The sequence below is a fragment of the Carcharhinus amblyrhynchos genome, chromosome 17 (genome assembly GCF_965287045.1).
Source record: "Carcharhinus amblyrhynchos chromosome 17, sCarAmb.v2.hapA, whole genome shotgun sequence".
NCBI classification, from domain to species: Eukaryota; Metazoa; Chordata; class Chondrichthyes; order Carcharhiniformes; family Carcharhinidae; genus Carcharhinus; species Carcharhinus amblyrhynchos.
The window spans coordinates 12,162,636-12,184,081 of record NC_137340.1 but is presented as its reverse complement, the minus strand read 5'-3'; the positions used below and the strand labels follow the sequence as shown (position 1 = coordinate 12,184,081).

At 44.1% G+C, this 21,446-nt stretch overlaps 1 protein-coding gene across 3 annotated transcripts in view; it reads right to left on the bottom strand.

Annotated features, from left to right (window-relative positions):
- Window positions 1–20,504, bottom strand: part of papss2b (3'-phosphoadenosine 5'-phosphosulfate synthase 2b) — a 73,714-nt gene extending 53,210 nt beyond the window's left edge. For all 3 annotated transcript variants that reach the window (XM_080205483.1, XM_080205485.1, XM_080205484.1), the window contains exon 1: window positions 20,420–20,504. In XM_080205483.1, coding sequence (XP_080061609.1) covers window positions 20,420–20,446 — 27 coding nt within the window. In that variant the 5' untranslated portion in view covers window positions 20,447–20,504. The remainder of the gene's footprint in view (window positions 1–20,419) is intronic.
- Window positions 20,505–21,446: the final 942 nt, after the last annotated feature.

Here is a 21,446-nt window from a genome sequence, read left to right as displayed (position 1 = left end):
AGTGATGTATGTATCAGAACACATTTACCTTCAAGTTTGCAAATACTAAGGAGTAGCAAGCATGCCAAGTAGTTAGCATTTGAGAATAACCGAGGTCACTACACGGATACAAGACAAGGATCCATTTGAGATGCATTGATTGTGTTGTGCCAATAAAGCAATGAGAGTAATGGCGCTCAGGAGGTAGACTAAGCCGTGAGGCCATAGTAAGAAGTCTCACAACACCAGGTTAGAGTCCAACCAGTAATAAACTGGTTAGACTCTAACCCGGTGTTGAGAGACTTCTTACTGTGTTTACCCCAGTCCAACGCCGGCATCTCCACATCAGCAAGGCCATAAACAGTGATGAAGGATGTTAAAACTGCTTAAAACATTGAGGAGGATGAAGGAGGACAATGGAGGTGCTACAGCTAAATTGGCCATCTGTGAATACACTGGAAAAAGTGGTCTGTTGTGCTAATGTGGTAAGTGCAAACTGAATCAAAAAAAGATTTAAACAGGAGCATTTAGAGTAGGAGAGCTGGGAGCACAGTTAGCTGCAGAAAGAATGGTTTTTTAAGAGGTTGAAAGCTTGTGGAAAGCTGTCAGGTTGTATTGGCTAGCTCTTTCACACCCCCTTCAGTAAAAAGAGTGAAGAGTGTAAATGCAGCCACTAATCAAATCTGGTCAGCCTCCCATCAGAAAAACATAAATGTAACCTCTTTCCATCAACATCAAGCACTCCCAGGTCAGGCTCAATTCACCTCACAACAGTTCTATATCATCCTCTCCACCCAAACTTCTCTGCGCCGAGGTGAAAAATTCCATTTTTTTTTCAACCATCCTCAAGATCTTTCCAAAGCAGAAAACAGGAATGTGCCGCATCCCTCAGGTCTCCTTGGAAACGATGGGCACAAGCTTTGCAGAAAAACAGGCTCCATTCACCAAGAGCGTTGGACTTGCTTTCCACTAAAAATTAAATGTTAATGCTGGGATGCTTATTTTGTCAGGACATAAGAATGGAGTTGTATTATCTTCACAGTTATTGATAATAGGGACTGAGGTAATGGCCTAATCCCCCATTTAAAAACCATGAACCTGCTTTGCATAGGCGGCACGATGACACAGTAGTTAACGCTGCTGCCTCACAGTGCCAGGGACCTGGGTTCGATTCCCGGCTTGGGTCACTGTCTGTGTGGAGTTTGCACGTTCTCCTCATGTCTGTGTGGGTTTTCTCTGGGTGCTCCGGTTTCCTCCCACAGTCTGAAAGGCATGCTGGTTAGGCGCAGTGGCCATGCTAAATTCTTCCTCGGTGTACCCGAACAGGCGCTGGAGCGTGACGACTAGGGGATTTTCACAGTAACTTCATTGCAATGTAGGCCTACTTTTGATACGAATTATTAAATTTAAACTTGCACTTCAATTAAAGCACCTAATGCAAAATATTGGCCTACCATCTTCTAAGAGGAGCAATGTTTTGCGGGCTAGAATTCGGGATAATATGGGTGATCTCGACCCACTACATTTGAAAACCTCAGCGACAGTTGAGTTACACAGTCAGCTTCCTTTGTGGGTAAAATTATAAATTGAACCTTTCAGAAAACACAGCCAGCAGAAAATGCTGGTGAGGAGCTGAATAAGACTCCCATTTGTGAAAGAAAATGACCAAAATGTGAAGGCATTTCCCTCTTCACAGCATCAGTTAGACTGCAGTAATTAACTTCACTAACTTTCAGTGTCAGCAGGACTTGTGGCTCTGATTTTAAAACAGTTTGATACTGCGGTGTGCCAGGTGGGTGAAACAGTAAAGCAGTGTCTGAAAAATCCCTCTCAAAAAGTAGTTAGTGCTGACGTTCTCGGCCGTCAGGGTAATCCAAACTGTGCAATACTGAATAGTTGCACTGTTCACATTGTGCGCTCAACAGATTCTGAAATCTCAATTTACTCAAGCTCTGTCTGGTGTTGTGCAAATCTGCTGCCGTTACACTTAAAAAGAATTCCTCATTCATTGGCATTGAAGAAAAAGACCTCACTCGAATTAGCAGTATGGCTAATGTGGACTCTCCGTGGCTATGACTTAGCATTTCCAGTACAGAGCCTGATTCCCTACAAAAAGACACAATACACTCATGAAAAGGTTTGTCACTATTAACTACACAGCTTTTCCTTCCGTCATGCCATATGTGCACTTACAGTGCATAATTATCATTCTAAATATTACCACTACCAATATCCCTAACAAGTCATAAGAACATAAGAACACGGAGCAGGAGTAGGCTATCTGGCCCCTTGAGCCTGCTCTGCTATTCAATAAGATCATGGCTGATCTTTTTGTGGACTCAGCTCCACTTACCCGCCCACTCACCATAACCCTTGATTCCTTTACTGTTCAAAAATTTATCTATCTTTGCCTTAAAAACATTCAGTGAGGTAGCCTCAACTGCTTCACTGGGCAGGGAATTCCACAGATTCACAAGCCTTTGTGTGAAGAAGTTCCTCCTCAACTCAGTCCTAAATCTGCTTCCCTTTATTTTGAGGCTTTGCCCCCTAATTCTAGTTTTATCTGCCAGTGGAAACAACTTTGCTGCTTCTATCTTATCTATTCCCTTCGTAATTTTATATGTTTCTATAAGATCTCCCCTCATTCTTCTGAATTCTAATGAGTATAGCCCCAGTCTACTCATTCTCTCCTCATAAGCCAACCCTCTCAACTCTGGAATCAACCTAGTGAATCTCCTCTGCACCCACTCCAGTGCCAGTATATCCTTTCTCAAGTGAGGAGACCAAAATTGTACTCAGTGTTCCAGGTGTGGCCTCACCAGCACCTTATGGCAACTGTGAGGTTATCCACTTTGGCAGGAATAATAGTAGGAAGGACTACTACTTACAGAGCGAAAAGCTGCAGCATGCTACGGTGCAGAGGGACCTGGGGGTCCTTGTGCATGAGCCGCAAAAACCTAGCCTACAGGTGCAGCAGGTGGTCAGGAAGGCAAATGGGATGCTGGCCTTCATAGCGAGGGGGATAGAATATAAAAGTAGGGAGGTCTTGCTGCAACTGTACAGGGCACTGGTGAGGCCGCAGCTGAAGTACTGTGTGCAGTTTTGGTCGCCGCACTTACGCAAGGATATTTTGGCCTTGGAGGGAGTGCAGAGGAGGTTCACTAGGCTGATACCGGAGTTGAGGGGGTTGAGCTATGAAGAGAGGCTGAATAGACCGGGCTTGTACTCGTTAGAGTTTAGAAGGATGGGGGGGGGGGGGATCCTATAGAGACGTATAAGATGATGAAGGGGATGGATAGGGTAGAGGCGGGGAGGTTCTTCCTGCTCAGAAAGGACAGCAGGACTAGAAGGCACAGCCTCAATTTAAGGAGGGGGCAGTTTAGAACGGAGTTGAGGAGGAACTTCTTCACTCAAAGGGTGGTGAATCTCCGGAATTCTCTGCCCGTTGAAGTGGTGGAGGCTACCTCGCTAAATATATTTAAGACGCGGGTAGATAGGTTTTTGGTAGGCAAGGGGATTAAGGGTTATGGGGAGAGGGCGGGAAAGTGGAACTGAGCCACTTCAGATCAGCCATGATCTTATTGAATGGCAGGGCAGGCTCGAAGGGCTAGAATGGCCTACTCCTGCTCCTATTTCCTATGTTCTTATGTCATGTTCTTATGTTATATAGCTGCAACCTAGCCTCGCTGTTTTTAAACTCCATCCCTCTAGCAAAGAAGGCCAAAATTCATTTGCCTTCTTAATTACCTGCTGCACTTGCAAACCAACACCTTGTGATTCTTGTGCAAAGACACCACAGGTCCCTCTGCACAGCAGCATGCTGCAATTTTTTATCATTTAAATAATAGTCCATTTTGCTGTTATTCCTACCAAAATGGATGACCTCACATTTACCATATTGTACTCCATCTGCCAGACCCTCACTCATCCACTTAGACTATCTGTATCCCTTTGCAGACTTTCAGCATCCTCTGCACACTTTGCTCTGCCATTCACCTCAGAGTCCTCTGTGAATTTTGACACACTAAACTTGGTCCCCAACTCCAAATCATCTATGTAAATCGTAAACAATTGCAGTCCCATCACTGATCCCTGAGGAAGGTCACTAGTCAGTGATCACCAACCAGAAAAACACCAATTTTTCCCCGCTCTTTGCTGTCTGTTAGTTAACCAATCCTCTATCCATGCCAATACATTACCCGTAACACCGTTCACCTTTATCTTATGTAGCAATCTTTGGTGCGGAACCTTATCAAATGCCTTCTGGGAATCCAGATACACCACATCCACAGGTTCCCCATTGTCCACTGCATATGTAATTCCTCAAAGAATTCCACCAAATTAGTCAAACATGACCTGCCCTTTATGCTGCATCTTACTAATGGGACAATTTATATCCAGATATCTCATTATTTCTTCCTTGATGATAGATTCAAGCATTTTCCCTCCTCCAGAAGTTAAGCTAACCGGCCTACAGTTACCCGCCTTTGTCTACCTCCTTTTTTAAAACAGTGACATCACATTTGCTATTTTCCAATCTGTGGGAACCACCTCAAAGTCCAGCGAATTTTGGTAAATTACCACAAGTGCATTTGCTATTTCTCCCGCCACCTCTTTTACTATCCTGGGATGCATTCCATCAGGTCCAGGAGATCTGTCTAACTTTAACCCCATTAACTTGCCTAGAACTACCTCTTTTGTGATAATGTCATCCTTGGCCCCCTCTCCTTCCTCATCTGCATGCTGCCCATTGATGATTTAATCCACAGGTACGAAGGTCAACTTCCACGTTGGCAGATGCCAAACAGCTGCCCACAACCTCTTTATAGAATCACAGAATCCTTGCAGTGCAGAAAGAGGCCAATGGCCCACTGAATCTGCACCAACTCTCTGACAGAGTATCTTATCCAGGCCCTCTCTCCCACGCTATCCTGTAACCCCACACATTTCCCATGGCTAATTCATCTAAGCTACACATCTTGGGCCACCAAAGCTCAATTTAGTATGGCCAATCCACCTAACCTGCGCATCTTTGGACTGTGGGAGGAAACTGGAGCACCCGGAAAAACTCAGACACGGTGAGAACATGCAATTACTCCACACAATTACCCAAGATCAGAATTGAGCCCAGGTCCCTGGACCTGTGAGGAAACAGTGCTAACTACTGTGCCTTTCCAGACCTCGTATTAAATCAACGCCGTCAGTCTATCTGTCTGATATCACGTCATACATAGCTGTATCAAAGTCTCTCCAGCTACTGGGAGGCCATCATTTTCAGCCCCTGTCACAGACTTCGCTCCTTTACAACTGACTGCATTGTTCTATCCAGTTACTCAATTAGGCTCAGAGACTGATTAGTCCGGAGATGATTGTCGAAAACCTGTCTGCTACCCAGACCACTGATTGCCAGCTCCACACTATCAGCAGCAGCACTGGCTCTACAGCCTTGCATGAAGATCTCTGCCTCTCTGATTTTCTCTTCACCTTTAAAAGCAACTCACCAAATAAGCTCTGAGCAACACCCTCACTTCTGCCATTCCACAACGTAGCAAATACCCTTTCGCATCTCCTTGAAGCATTTTTGAATGCTCCTCTACACTAAAGATTCTACTTTAATGTAAGTTGTATTTGTTGTTGCAGTTCATCACAAATGTTACATTTTGAAGGGTGAAATATGCCATTTAGGACGAAGAATGGGGGACAGTATAAACTTAATGGACAATATAAACCAAAGGGATTCAGGATCAGAAGTATCTGGGGCTCCACACAAACAAATCTCTGAAGGCGATAAAGCTGTTGAAAAGCATATGGGATCTTTACTTGAAGTGTACCAAAAGCAGGATGTTATAAACTTTTACAGTTAAGCCTTGGGTTTTGTCCAATTCTGTGAATCAAACGTTCGGAAGAATGTCAAGGCCTTGGTGACGACATGGAGATGATTTTATCAGAATGATTTCAGCTCAGACGGACATGTGGAGACACTGGAGAAATTAGGATTGATCTCTCATGGGGTGCAGCCCATGTTAAGGGAAGGTTTAACAGGTGTGTTCAAACCGATGAAGTGTTTTGATATGAATAAATAAGGAGAAACTGAGCAGGATTTTCCAATCTTGTCTGTGGTCACCACAGTGCCAGTGCGACTGAATAATTCGGTGTACCAAATTTTTGTCAGGCTTTTTCTCTTTACATATCTATAGAAACTTTTACAGTCAGTTTTTACACTTCCCACTGGCTTACTTTGATTTTCTATTTTTCCCTTCTTAATCAATCCCTTGGTCCTCCTTTGCTGAATTTTAAATTGCTCCCACTCCTCAGGCCTATTGTTTTTTCTTGTCAATTTGTAGACTTCTTCCTTGTATCTGATACTATCTCTAATTTTCCTTGTAAGTCAATGAGAAACGAATGTATGAATTATCGTGAAATCTCTACTGTTCAGAAAGAGGCCATCTGGCCCATCAATTCTGTACTGGCTCGCTGAAAGAACATCCCACCCAGACCCTATTCCCATAATCCACCTAGCCTAACCATCATTGGATGGTAGGAGGAAATTGGAAGACCCAGAGGAAACCCAGACAGACATGGGGAGAATGTACAAACTCCACACAGACAGTGACCCAAGCTGGGAATCGAACCCGGGTCTCTGGTGCTATGAGTTAGCAATGCTAACCACTGTGCCACTGGTGGAGCAGGAGTGGACCACTCGGCCCCTCCAGTATGCTCCACCATTCAATAAGATCATGGCTGATCTGATTGTATCCCCAACCCCACATTCCTGCCTACTCCCAATAATCTTTTACTCCCTTACGTATCATGAATTTCTGCCTTAAAAATATTCAAAAGATTCTGCTTCTCCTACCAAATCAAGGAAGAGAGTTCCAGAGACTCATGACCCTCTGAAAACAAAATTCTCCTCACCTCTGTTTTAAATGGGCGACATCTTGTTTTTAAACTGTGACGTCTAGCTCTAGATTCCCCCACAAGAGAAAAAAATCTTCTCCATATCCACCCAAATCAACACGCCTCAGGATCTTATATGTTTGTAATCAAGTCATATCTTACTATCCTAAACTCCAGCGGATGCAAGTTTACCCTGTTTAACCTTTCATCATAATGCAACCCACCCATCCAAGTATTAGTCCATCCTTCCTTAAATAAGGGGACCAATACTGTACACAATGTGGTCCCCCAGTGCCCTGTTTAACTTGAAGCATAACCTCCCTACTTTTGTCTTCAATTCTCTCCACAGTAAACAATAACATTCTACTAGCTTCCCTAATTTACTTGGCTTTGGGGTTGGATTTTTGCAGCCACTCTCTCAGTATAGTGTGAGGTTTGAACCTTTGAAATGAGAATGCGAAAACTTCCACTGACATTACTTAATATATTTCCCAACTGAACAGATCATTCTTTTAACTTTTTCAACCAGACATGCTTTCATATTCAATGGTATACAATAAAAGCGCAGGATTTGGTAGGGACAATGTCCTTCACACAATACCTTGCACCAAGGTACCACAATGGTTAGCACTGATGCCTCACAGCACCAGGGACCTGGGTCCAATTCCCGGCATGGGTCACTGTGCAGAGTTTGCATGTTCTCCCCATGTCTGCATGGGTTTCCTCCAGGTACTCTGATATCCCCCCACAGTCTGAAAGACATGCTCATTAGGTGCACTGACCCGAACAGGCACTGGAATGTGATGACTAGGGGAATTTCACAGTAACTTCATTGCAGTGTTAATGTAAGCCTTACTTGTGACTAATAAATAAACTTTTAACTTCTAATTTTACCCTGTCCACCTCCAACCTTTAGAGGAACACCAGAATAGACTACTTAGTTCCTCAAACCTATTACTCAATTCAATGAGATCATGGCTTATCCATGACTTACTTTCATAAACTCATCTTTGCCCCATTTCCCTTAACAATTGTAGATTGCAAAAATCTACCCATCTCAGTTTTTAAAAATGGCAACTGATCTAACATGTTGTTTGTGGAAAAGAATTCCAAATGTCTACTACTGTTGCATGTAAGTAAGTGTTTCCTCATTTCATTCCTGAAAGATATAGCTCAAATCTTCAGCACATGTCCTCTTCACCTTGACTTCTCAACCAGTGGAAGCAGTCTCTATCCATGTTATATTATGTTCCCAGTTATATTGTATTCCCAGTAATATCCTGAAAAGTTCAGTTAAATCACCCCTTAATCTCCTCAAGACCAGGGAATACAACCTCAGTTCTTGTAATCGCTCCTCATAATTTGACCAATGCCATTTAGGTATCACAGAATCTTGACAGTCCAGAGGGAGACCACGAGCCCCATTGAGTCTGCCTGGCTGACTGAAGGAGCGTTCTGCCTTATCTCACTCCGCTGCCTTATTCTGGGCAGCATGGTGGCACAGTGGTTAGTGCCATGGACCCGGATTTGATTCCCAGCTTGGGTCACTGTCTGTGCAGAGTCTGCACGTTCTCCCCGTGTCCTCCTGGTTCTCTGGTTTCCTCCCACAGTCTGAAAGACGTGCTGGTTAGGTACATGGGCACCTGTTTGGGTACACTGAGGGAGAATTTACCATGGCCAGAGTGTGGCGACTAGGGGATTTTCACAGTAACTTCATTGCAGTGTTAATGTAAGCCTACATGTGACACTAATAAATAAACTTTAAACTTTATGCTTGGCTATTGATACCTTAGCTCAAATTTATTAATGCAAATTTTAAGTAAAAACAAACCCAGGAACTGAATACTGCTGGTGAAAGATCAAAGATCTGAAATATTGGCTGGAATTTTCCAGCCCCTTCCGCTGACGTGAACTTCCAGTCCCACTAAATTTAAGGGATATTTGAATGTCTCACCACATCATTCTCCGGGGAACCCACTGTGGAGGAACCAAAAGGTTCCAGCCATTAACTCCGATTCTCTCACCACAGATGCTGCCCTAACATGCTGAAAAGTTTCAGAATTTTCTGCTTACATTTCACGGTGGCACTGCTGCCTCAAAGCTCCAGGGACAAGGGTTCGATTCCCAGCTTCGGTCACTGTCTGTGTGGAGTTTGCACATTCTCCCCGTGTCTGCGTAGGTTTCCTCCCACAGTCCAAAGAGGTGTGATTTAGGTGGATTGGCCATGCAAAAATGCACCTTCGTGTCCTGGGATGCGTAGGTTAGAGGGATTAGTGGGGTAGATATGTGAGATTACTGGGATGGGGCCTGAGTGGGATTGTTGTCGGCGTAGATTCGATGGGCCGAATAGCCTCCTCCTGCACTGTCAGGAAAATGGTTTTCAGCATTTTTCTGTTTTTCTTTCAGATTTCCAGAATTTTCTGTTTGTATTTCAGTTTCCCATCATCCACAGCTATTTCACTTTTCAACTACAAACTTCTAGCTGTTGTGACAAGAATGATTCCCAGGCTCTGAATTTGAAACCCCGTTGAAAATTCAAATTCCCTGAATCTAGAGGAGGAATCCCAGGGAGGTTTTAGCTGGTATGGGTCTGCTTAGTTTACTGGATGACACCCCCCTCAGTGAAATGAGAGCATGTAAAGAATCTAGTTTTAGGTGGACAGTAGTTTTGGTCCAGGTCAGAATGTGATACTGTGCTGTTGGGATAGACTAAAGGATGTATATAATCACAAGTAAGCTCAATGAGTACAAAATAACTGAGGATATCAACATCAGATTAAATATTTATCTGCAAAGTTAATGCTTTTCCTCTAATACTTCGGTTTAAATTGGGAAGTGCACACACTGAGCTAATGCAATGTGTGAATAAATGTATGGTGGAAACATCTTGAGTGAAAACTCTCTGTCCAATCAAAAATCATTGTGTAATCTTCATAAATGTTTCCTATTGCACATTACTGAACTTTAGAAGTCCTATTAAAGCGCAATTCTTGAACAATTGTGAAAGACCTTACTTAATATCTTTGTGAATCCTAAACTGTCATTTAAGCAGGTTAAAAATGTTATCTCTATTTTCAGCTGCTAATCTTAGGTTATTGCATTCTATGACACTGTCTCTTAACCGATTGCTGTGCTTTTACTGTATAGTGCTGAATCTGTAAGTATGCCTGGATCAAAACAGTAAAAATAATTAATCTGTCCAAACCCTTTAAAAGTTTATTAGTGTCACAAGTAGGTTTGCATTAACACTACAGTGAAGTCACTATGAAAATCCTCTAGTTGCCACACTCTGGCGCCTGTTTGGGTACACTGAGGGAGAATTTAGCATGGCCAATCCATCTAACCAGCACATTTTTCGGACTGTCGGAGGAAACCGGAGCACCTGGAAGAAACCCATGCAGACACGGGGAGAACGTGCAGACTCCGCACAGACAGTGACCCAACCTGGGAATTGAACCCAGCTCCCTGGTACTGTGAGGTAGCAATGCTAATCAGTGTGCCACTATGTTGCCCAACTCAGCTTAGATGGGAGAGGTTTCAGAGCAAGGTGGGGCAGGGGGGTGCAAGATTGTTGCTGCTACTGTCCCTATGGCAGTCTCTATGACTGTTAGTTCAAATTCAGTATATTATGCATTCAAGAGTTGAGTCACCTGACCCCTCACTGGTTTCAATCTGGAATTATTTTAACCACTGTCTCTGAGAGCTCTTTAAATTCTATGTCTGCACAAAGCAGCTTAAGTCCTTCACAAACGTAACACAGTAAACGCTGTAGATCTGTGTTCTTTGCTTAGAAAAAGGGTTCTTCTCAAAAAGTTCAATATATATAATCCAGCTGATGACATTATAAATTAATATGCAATACAATATATCTTCAGAACATAGTACTCTCACTTCATAGGTTCAAACCTTAGTCCAGGAATGCAGAATCTAAATTGACACTCCAGTCCAGGGAATAGTACATTGTTGGAAATGCTGTCTTTTTGGATGAAAAGTTAAACTGAAGTCATGTCTGCCTGGTCAGGTGGATATAAAAGATCTCATTGCACTATTCTAAGAAACACAAGCATAATCTGGTCAACCTCACCTCTCAATAAATGCCACTAAAAACATGCTGCACCTGGTCACGCTACAATAAAGATGATGCCTGAGCGAAGCGACTTCTTGTAAGCTGTGCCCAGCATACCCACTAATTCTGTTTCTTTACACTCTCATTCGTCTCGCTGCTGGTTATGGAAAGTTACTCTGTGTATATTGCAAAGTTACTCTGTGTATGTAGCAGCACTACGTGACCGGCTAAACTTTGGATGGGTTTCTCCTTTTACTCAGCTCAAACAGCAATAAGTTTTGTCCCATTCATATGGCTGTCTTTCAAGTTATGCAACATAACAGGAATTAAGTTTCATTGCACTTTCAGACAAGTCAATAGTGTTAAGGTTTTTGATGCATTTAGTCAGGTGGTACAGTGGTTAGCACTGTTACCTCACGGCGCCAGGGACCTGGGTTCAACTCCAGCCTCAGGTCACTGTCTGCGCGCAGTCTGCATGGGTTTCCTCCGGGTGCTCCGGTTTCCTCCCACAATCCGAAAGATGTGGTTAAGTAGATTGGCCGTGTTAAATTGTCCCTCAGTGAGCCCAAACAGGTGCCGGAGTGTGGGAACTAGGGGATTTTCACAGTAACTTCAAAGCAATATCAACGTAAGCTCACTTGTGGCACTAAGGACACGTCAACAAACTTTAATAAATTTTACAACTCAAAAACTTCCCCTGAGCTTTAGTATAACTAACTTTTATTTCCTAGCTTTCTTACACCAATTTACATAGAAACTAGAAGGAGTAGGCCATTCAGCCCTTTGAGCCTGCTCCGTCATTCATTTTGATCATGGCTGATTGTCAAATTCAATATCCTGATTCCCCCCCCCCCATATCCTATGATCCCTTCAGCTGCTAGTTCTGAATATAAGATAGCTGAGCTAACATTGCAGCAATTGACCTACGAACCTCCATTTTATATCAAACATGTTAATTATTGGCCAGCGTTACGTGGCTGCACACACAGGATTAATATTTTCCCCCAGAGTGGAATTCTGAATGCATGTGTTATGTCATGTCTGACAGATAATATCATTCCATTATAGAGAATTCTTATACCAATAGGAACATAAGTGGTAAAGTTCCAAATTCATTAAATCCTTGTAAATTGAATAAAAATGGTGATATCTTTTGACTCTTCTGCTCAGTGATTTTAAATGAGGCTGCTGTAAGGCACTGAGGTTGTGGTTGGTGTTCATATCTTTTCACAGTGATATGGCTGCCATCTTGCAAATCTACACCAGATTTTGGCTAGAATGAGTAGATATACAACTATCAATATTCAAACTAAGGGGGGGGGGGGGGGGGGGGAGCGGAAACAGGCAATGCAATGAAATCACTATGAAAATCCTCCAGTTGCCACACTCTGGCGCCTGTTCGGGTACACTGAAGGAGAATTTAGCATGGCCAATCCATCTAACCAGCACATTTTTTGGACTGTCGGAGGAAACTGGAGCACCTGGAGGAAACCCATGCAGACACGGGGAGGACGTGTCACTGAATATGTTTAAGGTATCAGTACATAGATTCTTGTTAGGCAAGGATATCAAAGGTTGTTGGTGGTAGATGGAGAATGTGGAACTCAACACAAAGAGATTAGCCACGATCTTACTGAATGGTGGAGCTGGCCTGAGAGGCCCAAGGACTTACTTCAGCTCTATTTTGTATGTTCATGTGATTCAGCTAAATGGAGCAGTCTAGATCCGATGAGGGAATGAAGGCTGGAACATGGGGTTAGAATGGGGTTTAGGTTAGGGACAGAAGGAGGATGAAGGGAATCCTTGGCACACTGCAATGGTACACTGTAATACAAATCTAATATTGATTAAATATTACTGATCACTGTTGGAGCAATGGGGCAAATGGATTAGATCAGGGCCTTCAGGTAACCCCACAGGTCACTGCTCTAAGAGTTACGGAGATGATATTGAATTAAAGAGAAGCTGGAGCGTTATGTCGGTAAGCTGAACAGCTTTAATTAAACTCCAATAATTTCCACACACAAGCTTGGTGCTCCCTAAGGTTTGGCTATTGCAAACATGCACCTCGGCTTTCTGAACATAGGGAAGTGTGTGTGCCATAAGAACAAGAGGAGACGACTTTGCCCTTGAAGCCTGTCCTCCCATTTCATTAGATTGTTGCTTTTGACAAATCCAGCTGCCCCTGCCTTCTGTGGGAGGCTGTTCCACTTTTCCCTTCAAGTGAATGGTGGCACAGTGATTAGCACTGCTGCCTCTCATTTTCAGCCTCACGTCACTGCCTGTGTGGAGTCTGCATGTTCTCCTCTGGGTCTGCAGGGTTTCCTTCGGGTGCTCTGGTTTCCTCCCACAGTCTGAAAAACGTGCTGGTTAGTTGCACTGGCCATGCAAAATTCTTCCTCAGTACACCCGAACAGGGGCCAGAGTGTGGTGACTAGAGGATTTTCATAATAACTTCATTGCAGCATTAATGTAAGCCTATTTGTGACACTAATAAATAAACTTAAAATGTGGCGCAGGTATGTCCAGGTCGGGAGTTCCATTGACCCAGCGGCAATGATGAAGCATCGATATAGTACCAAGTCAGGATGGCTTGTGACTGGCATATAGTTAAGTGGTTACATAAGAACATAAGAAATAGGAGCAGGAGTAGGCCATCTAGCCCTTCGTGCCTGCCCCGCCATTCAATAAGATCATGGCTGATCTGTCGCTGCTCAGTTCCACTTTCCCGCTTTCTCCCCATAACCCTTAATCCCCTCTCTTATCAAAAACCCATCAACCCTCGTCTTAAAAATATTGAGCGAGGCAGCCTCCACCACTTCAACGGGCAGAGAATTCCAGAGATTCACCACCCTTTGAGTGAAGAAGTTCCTCCTCAACTCCGTTCTAAACCGCCCCCCTTTTATCTTGAGGCTGTGCCCCCTAGTCCTACTGTCTTTTTTGAGCGGGAAGAGTCTCTCCACCTCTATCCTATCCATCCCATTCATCATCTTATACGTCTCAATGAGATCGCCCCTCATTCTTCTAAACTCTCAAGCCCAGTTTATTCAGCCTCTCCTCATAGCTCAACCCCCTCAACTCCGGTATCAGCCTAGTAAACCTCCTCTGCACTCCCTCCAAGGCCAAAATATCTTTGCGCAGGTGCGGCGCCCAAAACTGCACACAGTACTCCAGCTGCGGCCTCACCAATGCCCTATACAGCCGCAGCAAGACCTCCCTACTTTTATATTCAATCCCCCTCACTATGAAGGCCAGCATCCCATTCGCCTCCTGACCACCTGCAGCACCTGCAAGCTGGGTTTTTGCGACTCGTGCACAAGGACCCCGAGGTCCCTCTGCACCGTCGCCTGCTGCAGTTTTCGCCCCGTAAGTAACAGTCCTTCCTACCATTCTTCCTACCAAAGTGGACCACCTCACACTTGCCAACATTAAATTCCATTTGCCATTTCCTGGCCCATTCGCCCAGCCTATCTAGATCCTTCTGCAGACTCTCCACACCCTCCGCACAATTTGCCGTTCCCCCAATCTTGGTGTCATCAGCAAATTTCGACACCCTACACTCGGTTCCCTCCTCCAGATCATCTGTATAAATGGTAAAAAGCTGAGGCCCCAGCACCGACCCCTGGGGCACTCCACTAGTCACCATCCGCCAATCCGAATAGCGCCCGTTGACCCCCACTCTCTGCCTCCTATTTGACAACCAATCCTCTATCCACGCTAACACCCTACCCCCAACTCCATGTCCCTCGACCTTCTGCAATAACCTCCTGTGAGGTACTTTGTCAAACGCCTTCTGAAAATCTAGAAAGACCACATCCACCGGCTCTCCTCTATCCACCGCCCTAGACACATCCTCATAGAACTCCAGTAAATTTGTCAGACACAACTTCCCTTTAATGAAACCGTGCTGCGTCCGCTCTATCAAGCAATTCCCTTCAAGATGCCTCGCAATTTCCTCCTTAATGACAGATTCTAACATTTTACCTACCACAGACGTTAAACTAACCAGCCTATAATTCCCCGCCTTTTGCCTGGCACCCTTCTTAAACATGATTGCTTCGAGAGCCAGGCACATGATGTGATGGTGATATCATTGGGGTGTTTCACAGGTTCCTGTTGAGTTTCATGTTATGCTCTGTACAAGCAATAGCACCTACAATAAATTTGTTGTGGGTAGATTGAATCTACATGTGCAAACCATATAGTTAGGACATTCCAGTACTGTCCGCATGCACCTCCAGTCCTTGTTCCTCTCAATGACAGAGGTTCCAGGCTTTGTAGGTGATGTTAAAGAAGCCTTAGTGAGTTGCTGCATTGCATCTTTGTTTAAGGCAGTGAATGAAGTACTGATTGTGCGGACTGATGGATAATGGCAGGCTGTTGGTCTGTTCATTCACCCAAGCCAAGTGGAAAATATTTCCTCACACTCCTGTGACCCATTGATGATGGATAGGTTTTGAGGAATCAGACAGTGAGTCACAGAATACCCAATCTGCTGCTCTTGTAGTCACTTGACTAGTTCAGTTAAATTTCTGGTCAATTGATACTAAGGGGAGATTTAGCACGGTTAATCCATCTACCTGCACATCTTTGGATTGTGGGAGGAAACCGGAGCACGCAGAGGAAACTCATGCAGACACAAGAGGACAGGCAGACTCCGCACAGTCACCCAAGGCCTGAATCGAACCCGGGTCCCTGGTGCTGTGAGGCAGCAGTGCTAATGACTGTGCCACCTTGCCAACCAATCCGTATTTGTTATATGACTTCCAAAGCAATGTTGGCATGTATACTTGCATGCTGGTAAGATTAATGCCCAACACTGAATCCTTGCTGATGCAATTGGCAGAATAGCCCTGTCTTCCTTAAAAAGACCCAAGAGTGGTATGTGATCTGTTACAATGGTAAAGTGCCTTACATACACACACTGGTAGAACTTCTTCACTCTGTACATGAAAGCCAACCCTTCTTTTTCAATCTGTTAAAACCCTTTCTCAGCCTCGGAGAGGGTTCTCAACATCCAATAGACCTCTCAAACCCTCGTCCATTTTGAGAGACCCGGTCATCCAGGAAGGTGTCACAGGTCAAAACTAATTTCTTGGATAGGTCAAAGTGCAGCAGTAGACAATAGGAATGTCATAATAGCTTGACCTTGTTAAAGGCTTCTCTTGGGGGCACCTTCCAGGACCACCATTGGTGTTCCTTCAGTAACACACAAAGAAACCAATGGGGTCAACAAATTTAGAAAGAAAATCCCATAACAATTAACCATTCTCAGAATGATTTAAGCTCAGATGTGTTTCTGGATTGTTCTTTGAAATATGGCACAAATTAATGAAATGCCGAAAGGCAGGTGTGTATACTGGTAAAATCCTTAATGAGTGTTTATGGTGACATAGCCTTGGGAAGAATCAGTTAACTCCTACTGCTCATATCTAATTTTGTGTATGACTGTCCTCCAGCCAGCTTTGCATACAAGTCTTCTACCTTTGGACTAGGGTACTTGTTTAGCTTGTCAGCCTGGTTCACTGTCAATTTACAGTTTCCACAGATGTGGATGATCTTATCTGGCTTTATCACAGGTACTATGGGTGCTGCCCATTCTGCCAATTGGGCTGGTTGTATGATACCCATTTCTTCTAGCTATCACAACTATGTATCTATTTTTTCTAACAAAGTATAGTGCACAGGTCTAGCCCTGAAAAACCTTGGGTTGGACTCTGGATCCCTTAATTTTTCCTAGTTTGTCATGAAAGACATCCTGCGGCTTCTTAATTACTTACAGCGGGACACCTTCTTTAATATGGATAATCTTCATCCAATTCAGTTTTATTTCTTGGAGCCAGTTGCACCCATTAGATGTGGTCTTTGGCCAGATGCAACTATTAATGGAAGTTGGGCAGATGATAGCTCACGGCACCACAGTAGTATCCACCATCTTAATGGTCCCCCCCCCCCCTTTCCCGTGTGGGTTACCAATCTTGCAGATGCGTTCTTTAACTCAAAGGCCTTCTCCCAAGTAACTGTTTGTATGTTCCCCTATTACGGTAGCCAAAACTCCGTGTCTACTTCCATTTTTAATGGTCTGCCATTCTAATCCCATGCTGGAAAATCTGCCACATTATGCATTGGTGCTGAGCTGCTCACTCTATTCCTGGGTAGGTTCTGCTTACTCTTGCATCTGTGTCTTAAATGGCCCTTCCTGTGGCAAACAAAACACTCTGTCTCTTCAGAGGAGTGACTACTCTTATACTGGTAACACTCATTGTTGTTGATTCACTAATCTTCTGACTCTACCAGCTGCTATAGTTGCTTCCCATCTTAAACTGCTGTCTTCGCTTTTGATGCCACTGCTGTGGTTTCCTGCTCTTAACTGGCAGACTGTGCCGTTTTGTGCGCTCTCAAGTCCCTGGGTCCTTCATCATGCTCTCTATCACTGGTGCCATTTCAATATTAATTTCTGTCTCCTTTTCTGGACGGCCTCATGATTAACTCCACAAACTAAGCACACTCTCAGCATGTCGTCCAGTGTGGCCCCGAAATCAAAGCGCTCTGCAATTTGCCTAAGCTTAATAACGTAGGTTACAATGGTCTCCTCTGGGGCTCTCCATATGGAATTGAATTATAAGCACTGCAGAATCATTGAGGGCTTTGGGTGATAGTGCTCTTTTCTGACTATTTCTGCAAATTAATCTGAATCATTTGGAGACATGAGGCTGCAGATTAGATTATAGGCCTGGGTTCACATACACGTAACAAGATTGCCTTCTTCTTTCCCTCCTGCTCTTTCCATTTGTCTGGAAATAATATTCTAGATGATAAGTATACTGAACCCAGTCTTAAACAGGAGCATCAAAGGGAACCAATCCACCAAATAAAGGCATCTCCGCACCTCACTCCTTCTTTGCAACTTGATTTTGAACTCGACAGGTACTCGCAATCTTTGGACCACACTTGCTGTATTTTTCCTCATTGCCAATGTAATAACTTAGCTCGGCCAGTGAGGTACAAACAACGAACACTTATTTACACACATGCTATTGTCAGAGTAATGCAGCTTTGATGCTGCTACTCTGTCCCTTGGATCAAACCAAGGCAAAAGCCTGTGCTCTACTAGGACAATCCCCCCCGCCTCCTCCACCACCCTCCCCCCCGCACCCAGTGCCCAACTGGACTTCTGGGTCATGTGTCCCTGTTGGCAAACTAAAGGGGCCAGATACCACAATTGTCTACCACCATTTGCTACTGGATGTGACAGGACTGTAGATTTAATTTGATCCCTTGGTTGTAGGGTTCCTTAGCTCTGTCTATAACATGATGTTTTTGCTGTTCAGCATGCGTGTTAGTCCTATGTTGCAGATTCACAGCGTTGCCTCCTCATTTTCAGCTGCTTTGGATTGAACTTAGGTTGGTCACCTGGCTTGACAGTATATAATTGTAGTCCAGGGCTCGGCTACACATTGTGGTGGAATAAATTCTCTTGCTGATTCCCACAGTGCATCATGAATACCCAGTTTTAATCCGCTTTAGCCTGGCATTGTTTTGGTGAATTAACACACTATACCTCCCTGTAGGGCCTTCTTGAAGTGTTGTACCCAGACTGAATGCAGCACAGATGTAAATTGGGTCCTCAGGAGAAGAGATGTGAACTCAACTGAGTAATTGGGAAATCTATTAAAATAGATTTTTCAGTTGTTTTGCTCAGGAATATTTGAGTAAGGTGACGATTGGCTTCTCTCAATATCAGACACTCAACTAGCGCACAGAACACTAACCCACTCTAAGATTCCAAGCCCAGTTTTGGTTGCATTGCAGCAACATGCGGAAAAATAAAATTGGAGGATCAATTAAAAAAAAGGAATTTCTGTAGCTTATCCACATTTTCAAACAGCTGTTTCAACATAAAAATACCAGAGCAAAAACAGACTGAGTTCTTTGCTGATTCAGCACGGAGCTTGATGTGAATGTTAACCACACTAAGATATCTTACGAAGAAATACTTCATGATCAGATGGGATGTTGTCTATAACAGTGACTGAAGCAAAATGTATTATCCACACCCCAATCTAGGCAAATTGGAATGGAAACTTTGCATGCACACACTTCAACTATGGCCTCGTGAAATGCAGCCATGAAGCTACCACAGAACTAGTGCTTTGAATCGTACATTATAAATGGGAAAACTTTTTTTACTTAATAACAAATGCTTTTCACCAGACAAAAGACCTGTCTGATTCACCGCAATGTTCCACTGCCCATACTGACCTACTGTGACAGCCAGCCCTGCCACACATAAAAAGCAGTAAAAAGTCTGACAACACCAGGTTTCAGTCCAACCGATTTATTTGATAGTAAACTCAGAAGCTATCAAATAAATCAGTTGCACTAAAACCTGGTGTTGTCAGACTTTTTACTGTGTTTACCCCAGTCCAACGCCGGCATATCCACATCATGACACATAAAAAGCAACAGAGGCTAGTATTTTTCCACGGAAAGGTACTTCATTCCCCCCCCCACCCCCCCTGCCACCTCCCACCTTGGTTAAGTGCCCTGTCAGGAGGTAGCCAAGTCATCAGCCAATCTCTATTTGGTATCCATGGGAGGAAATACCCAATGAACCAGCATCACTGGGGAATAGGCCTGATTTCATACTGAGTTGTGAAAGGTTTACATTCATGAATGAACCACTGTTCCTAATGCACAATCAATGTTTGTTGCAGACAGCACAGGCATACAAATGACATCCTACAGCGTGCAGACAAGTACATACTGTATTTAGAAAAAGTGTTCAAAAAAAAAAAGCAGCTTTGTATTAACTATGCCAAGCTATAGGTTACAGACACCAACCTAATCTTGATAAAATACCAACCTATTGAGATCACTGGCTACACTGAAAAAAAAATCAGTGTGACTTTTTAAAGCAAGTTACAATGAAAATGAGTGCTGTGTATATTCAAATTCTGTTATTCTTAAATACATATTCACATTTACACTATTAAACACGTACTTCAATTCTGCTGTGGATAATGTCTTCACATTATAACAGTACACTTGCATTGTGCTACATATTAAACACAATTATATTCATACTAACATTTCTAACTGTTCTCAGACATATCCCCCCCAAAAGCTGCTTTCCTGTGTTCCCTCTTGGTACACGTAACCAGGACCAACGCTGCTGCCTTGAGAAGGAAGACCAGCGCCTACTGTGCGCTTTATCCATGACATGTGTGGAGCACTCAAGTCAAACAACACTTTACGCGAATGATCCTGAAGCCCCTACTTTCCACCCCCCCCCCCCACCCCCACCCCCGGACTAAATGTTTAAGCAAACGCAGTCCCTCTTTAGGCAGCTGAGTGATGGACGGGTCCCTCTCTGCTCTCCACCGCCCCTCCCCGTACACAGTGAATGACACCCCGGACCCCGAGCGGCGAGCTTAGCCGGGAACTGCTGAAGATTCCCCTTCCCAAACGCCTTACCGTGCAGAGTTTCTTGCTCCCTGACATCTTTGAGTTGTGGAAGCGGATTAGGAAGCTTGAGATGAGTTTTCTCCCGCACCACCAGCCCCCCTCCCTTTCTCTGGCTTGTCTTGATGGAAGAGGCTGGGCGGAGATGGAGGCGAGATTTGCTTTTTAAATCTCCCCAGACACGTAGCAGTTCCCCCCCCCCCCCCACCCCCTCCTCTCTGCAGCCCCACAGCCACCGATCTGCATATTAACACCAGCCACGTCATTGCCGGCTGAAACACAGGAAACCAGTTTACTCATCCACTTGGAAAGTGAAAAGCTGCTTCGAAAGTCATGTCTGCAGAGAGCTGAGCAGCGGGACGACTTGCTGGCTGGAGTCGAAAATCCGAACAGGAGCCTGATTTTAAAAAAAAAATTCACACCACTATCTTACCTCCCCCCCCCCCCACACACACACCCCCAAAACAAGGAGACGAGACTCTGGCACACAACTTTATAAAATCTCAAAGATGCCCACTTACTGCTCCACCAGACTGAAAGGAGATATTTCTCTCTTACATTAAAAACGAATACTTGCCCCATTCCCCCTAATTCAATAGAATTATCCAGCCTCGATCCAAAGACACTCCATTGTGAGCACATTTCACACCCATTCACTGGGTAGCATACCACTGCTCGCTAGACTCTCCAGCCATCTCTCACTCTGCTCGCACACTGTGCTTCCTCATCATTCCCACCCCCTTTCTCCAACCCCGTTTCTCCAGCACAAAAAATCCATCTTCACAATCCGGACATCACCCCATCTCCTAACTCCCACACAAATGTTAGGCTTCCATTCTGCCAAGTGCCCTTGGAAGCCTTTTTCTGATCTGCAGAAGCCAGTTTTGCCGCGAGTTCGGTGGAGGGGGATGCAATGGAACAGAAGAGTGGTCTACAAAAAAGAAATCATTATCCTTTCTTACATTCTGTACAATAGGATGAAAATTCCAGATCAAGATTGTTAAGGTGTGAATAAAACCACAGGATGTTTATATAGAAA